General features: G+C 45.9%; 1 protein-coding gene across 1 annotated transcript in view; it reads right to left on the bottom strand.

Annotated features, from left to right (window-relative positions):
• The window catches only part of LOC108793772, an 8,785-nt gene that overhangs the window by 604 nt on the left and 2,720 nt on the right, over nucleotides 1–5,461 (bottom strand). The window contains exons 2-3 of the mRNA XM_018564796.1: nucleotides 1,298–1,440; nucleotides 167–230 (exon numbers count right to left, since the gene is read on the bottom strand). Coding sequence (XP_018420298.1) covers nucleotides 167–230; nucleotides 1,298–1,440 — 207 coding nt within the window. The remainder of the gene's footprint in view (nucleotides 1–166; nucleotides 231–1,297; nucleotides 1,441–5,461) is intronic.

Below are 5,461 nucleotides of genomic sequence, written 5' to 3'. Positions count from 1 at the left end.
ACAAATGGAGAAGAAAGCCCAGCCAGGGGGTGGGGTGGGTTTTGGGATAGAGCAGAGAGACTGGTTTTCTATAGTAGAAATAAAGGATGTATGAAATTATGGGCACTTCCTCCCTGCTCTGACCCCCATCACCACCATACTAATCATACATTCCCGGCCTTCATACCCGGGTTCATACGGGATGCCTCCTCCAAATCATTAAGGGGATCCCCTGGAGTGCGTTCTAACAGCTGTATGAGAGAAGAATGGGAAGAAAAGACACAGAGAATCATTAAAGAGCATGTATTAGATGACAATGCAAACAATACAGAATTCATCAGGTAGACCGACCTCTAAAAACGATCAGCTATAGGGATGACAGGTCAGCTTTGCTGACCTCCATATCTCCATCATCTTTTTTACCATGTGTCATGAACAACCATATTCAGGGTGAAGCATGATACATGGTCACATAAACAAGCCACACCACCAAATGGTCCCCCCAACCTTACCAGAACGCTGGGGTTCTTCTCCCCGCAGGATACTGTATATATTTAAAATTGGCGGCTGCATACTGGTACTTCACTGTTACTTTTTGGGTTTGCTTACACGCCACTTTTACAACAACATACTGCCTTCTCTAAGGGTTTGTTCACACCAAATGCAGACCAGATCTGCATGAGTTTCTGCACACGCAGTGCAGTGGGTTGTGCCGCGTTCCAGGCCGTTTTTTGTTGTTGTTTAAAATGGGCTTTCAGTGCGTTCCAGGGCGTTTGCATGCATTTTTGATGGATTTACATGCGTTCTAAGAGCAGGTAGAATAGGGCTTGCAGCAGGTTTTTTTTACATGCTCTGGAACTAAACGCTGCGGTGTGAACTAGAGCCCAAAATACCATTGGAATACATTGGATGCAGTTTTGATCCGGTCTGTAACTGCTCTGCTCCTGGAATGCGCTTGGTGTGAACAAGGCCTAAAAGCGAACATGCATTTTAAATCAAACCTTAGCAATTCGGACAAAAGATGCTGGGAAAAAAAATACATAAGCAGAGGTTAACTTCTGTAAAAAAACATCGGGAGATAGAGACAGCCGACGTTATATGCAATAGTTGAGCCTGGCCCGCTCTTGCCTGTGGACCAAAAGTACAGTGGTAGGTGTACTTCCCCCCCCGGCGAGCATGCATGAGGGGGGTTGAGTTTGATGCAATTGGATGTAAAACGTAGGAACCCTGGTAAGTTTATTGTGCTTTAATCATATACAGTTACCAGTATTTGTTTGCTATAATGGTCCTTTAAAAGAAACAGCACCAGGGAACTCACCATGCGGATGTAATATTGCAGAAGGGGATTGGGGGTGGCTCGCTCCTCGTCCGGTTTCCTGTTTGGGGGCAACTCCGCAACATTTGAGGGAGGCTCCTCCTGAAAGGGGTGCTCCGGGGAAGTGTGGGGGAGAGTTGTAGACACTAGGAGAGGAAGGGAGAGAGAAAGAAAGAGAGCAGAAGTATGAATGAGCAGAGCTGTCTCTTGATCTGACCCCCTGATGATGCATTGAACCCCCTTCCCTGCCGAGCGTCTGCTCATTAGCACGACTTCCCACCATAACCTGTAAATAAATAATAACCCTCCAATCTGTGGAGAGAGAGAAACATTTCACTGCCACTGAATTACCAGATCTAATAAACTACATTTGTATCTAATATGGCCCCATCTATGTGTATGTATAATGCTTTAAAATTGTACTGGTACTTTTTCCTGCAGAGCTTTGAAGTCCAACTCCAGCAAAAGAAAAGAAAATCAGCGCCCCAGTGTGCTAAAAAATTAAAAAGTAGCTCTGGCTGAGAGACTGACCTCCTGATACTTTCCCCTGAAGACCAGGAGCGGCACCACTCCTCTTCCAGGGTTGAATGACGCACAGCGTCATCCAGTCCACTTACTGTGAGTGTTGGCCGTCATGGACCCGCCCCATGGGGGTGCATCATGATGTCGGCCTGGGCCACCTTTCTTTTACTAGAAGTAGATGAGGAACTGGGGTCATGTACTGTATTGTGTGAGGCTGAAATGGGACATCACATGTTTGGGTCAGAAACACGGAACATATTAAAACCAGAAATAGCCAGGTAACTAGCATTGCAGGTGGCAGCATATGGATTTTATATAGTACAGGTCTCCTTTTAAAGTCAAATTTAGAAGCCGTGCTACTCAAGGGCCAGCGGAATCTTGGCTGCAGGTGAAATAGGTTTTATTTCCACTGAAAGCACCCACATGAATCCTTCAAAGCACTCTATACCAGTTGTGATGTTGGGGAGCCCACAGAGCACTTGCACAACGTCTTGAATGAAACAAACAGCTTTATTTTCCCCTTTCAGGGCAGCCAAAGCAGTAAACATAAATTACACGCTTATCCTCAGCAAACTCAAAGATAAAAAGTCCAAGTCTTCAGCACAAGTAGCAGAACATAAGTGTGTCTCACCCACAGCACAGCACAGCACAGCACAGCACAGCACAGCACAGCAGGTCTCTCTCACAGCTACAGCGAATCACTTCCTCCTCAACTCCCACACTCCTCTCTGGGAGTTGCCGACCTTTAAACCCCTTCCTGGGGCTGGAAGGTTAACCATGCGGCTGTCCTTAAAGGGACCACAACCCACATAGGGGTGATACATATCGCCCATCCAGGACCCAGCCTTGCCGTCCTCTACACAGTGTTCATCAGTCTTTATTCAGTCACATCACTCTTTAAAAGTATATGAACGCTCGAGGTACCCCAATCTAGAAATGTAAAAAAACTACATGTGGTCCTTCCAAAATCCATACCAAACCCTTATACGAGATACGGGTCTTATATAAATTTTAGGGAGGGACAACCCCAAGTGGGATCCCCCCTTCACATTAGAGTCCCCATAACAATATAAGTTCCAAGGAGGTCCCCACAGCACTCCTTACTGGTATGTTCCTTTTAAAGGTGGGTGCTGCAGTGATAGTGGATGGCGCCACTTCAAATCCAAGTAGTAAAATGTATCACCAGCAGACCAAAGTAAAATCTTCAACGAGTGATAATTTTATTGATGTACACAAATCTCGTCACAAAGCAACGTTTGGGGGCCACTTAGGGACCCTTCATCAGGCATAAAATTACTACTCGTTGAAGATTTTACTTTGATGTGCTGGTGATATATTTTACCCCTTAACAATACAGCCCTCCTTTCACATCAGAAGCCTCCCCTTCACATCCAGGGTCCCCCTCTTTCACATTAAGAGCCTTCTTCACAGCAGAGCCATGACATGACCGAGGAAGCCAGAAGGCACCATACAGGCCACACCACCCTGGCTGAGAAAGGTTGCTCTATACGGCAAAAGGGTTGTGAATACCTGACCATCACACCGCTCCCATTCCAAAACCACGGGCTTTAGAGCCGTTCCCCCACTTCCCACCGCTATGTGGCTCCACTCTTCTTGGGAGGCTTTCCACAAGATTTTGGAAGGCGTCTGTGGAAATTTGTGTCCGTTCAACCAAAAATAAACATTTTGTGAGGTCAGGTTCTGATTCTGGATATGAAGACCTGGCTCCCAATCAGTGTTCCAAAGCATCCCAAATGTGTTCAGTGGGGTTGAGGTCTGGGCTCTGTGCAGGTTCCTTGAGTTCCTCCATGTCCAGCTGGTCAAACCATTTCTGTACGGAGCTGGCTTTGTGCACAGTCATGTTAGGACAGAAAAGATTCTTCCACAAACTGTTACCACAAGGTTGGAAGAGTGCAATTGTCTAATATATGTTGTTGCATTAACAGTGCCCTTCACTGGAAAACCTGCAATCATTTTTTGGGTTTTCACATTTGTGCCCATATAGCCAAGTTTGATAGGCAGGTGTTCACATACTTTTGGCCATAGAGAGTATACCAAGTCCTGGGACTGTCCACCTCTGGAACTATACTGCTCCGCTCAGCACAAACATACAGAACACCGAATACTGCCTTCACACAACAGATTGGGCTGCGGATGAGCTGCTAGCTACGGGTAACTTCTCTGCGGCCTGACTGCTCCTAACCCTTCTTGTATCTCTATCTGCTCACAAATCCCTACACAGTGCTTAGCCTGTATTTTCTGCGTGCCACAACTACTCCCAAACACCAATCATTACAAGTAGCTCTGTTAACTCTTTACTGACCAGGAGGAGTAGAATTATTCCCTTTTCAGACAAGCCTTCTACCCCACCCTTGTGCATATACTCACACCAACAGGAAAGGCTCGGAATCAAGGCTTCAAATAATCCCAGTTGCATATCTAATTACTCTGCACCGAAAAGCACAAAATACTCTCTTCGAAAATGCTGTGATCCAAGCCAACAAGAAAGAATGTCGTAGTGGCCTGAGAATTAATTTTGGGGGGCATGCACAAAGGAGAACATGACAGCCGCAGGGGGGTTATATAGATCTTTAGTTATCACTAGAGGGATCCCCAGCAGGAGGAAGGAAGTCCTGATTCCTCTATATAGATCTTTAGTGATTACTAGAGGGATCACCAGCATTAGGAAGGAGGTCCTGACTTCTCTATATAGATCTTTATTATCACTAGAGGGATCTCCAGCAGGAGGAAGGAGGTCCTGACTTCTCTATATAGATCTTGATTATCACTAGAGGGATCTCCAGCAGGAGGAAGGAGGTCCTGACTTCTCTATATAGATCTTGATTATCACTAGAGGGATCTCCAGCAGGAGGAAGGAGGTCCTGACTTCTCTATATAGATCTTGATTATCACTAGAGGGATCTCCAGCAGGAGGAAGGAGGTCCTGACTTCTCTATATAGATCTTGATTATCACTAGAGGGATCTCCAGCAGGAGGAAGGAGGTCCTGACTTCTCTATATAGATCTTGATTATCACTAGAGGGATCTCCAGCAGGAGGAAGGAGGTCCTGACTTCTCTATATAGATCTTGATTATCACTAGAGGGATCTCCAGCAGGAGGAAGGAGGTCCTGACTTCTCTATATAGATCTTGATTATCACTAGAGGGATCTCCAGCAGGAGGAAGGAGGTCCTGACTTCTCTATATAGATCTTGATTATCACTAGAGGGATCTCCAGCAGGAGGAAGGAGGTCCTGATTCTTCTATATAGATCTTTAGTTATCACTAGAGGAGAATGGAGATCATGATTTTTGTTTTTTTTTAGGATTTTTGGGGGTCGGAGATCTGTTTTTCTTCTGCCGTCATTCTTTTTTCATTCCCGCTTCAGAAATAGTCCGTGATCACACGCTGAAGAGCCATAGCTACACAGGAGGTGCCAATTTTTCTTACACAAGTTATTATTTGCACCAGCCTGTGTGTTTACCATGCCCAGAACGCAAAGGATTACATACATAAAGTCTCCTTGCGTTCTGGGGTGGGAGGGGACGTGGCAGTGCCATTCAAGTCAATGGCACAACAGACATGGCCGCAGTAAGAGCGGCCGCACAGGAACGGCTATTGGCTTGAATGGCACTGCCACGCCCC

The sequence above is a fragment of the Nanorana parkeri genome, unplaced genomic scaffold (assembly GCF_000935625.1).
Source record: "Nanorana parkeri isolate BGI_ZX_2015 unplaced genomic scaffold, ASM93562v1 scaffold784, whole genome shotgun sequence".
NCBI classification, from domain to species: Eukaryota; Metazoa; Chordata; class Amphibia; order Anura; family Dicroglossidae; genus Nanorana; species Nanorana parkeri.
Note: the sequence above shows the minus strand (reverse complement) of the source record. Positions and strands in the feature narration are given on the sequence as shown.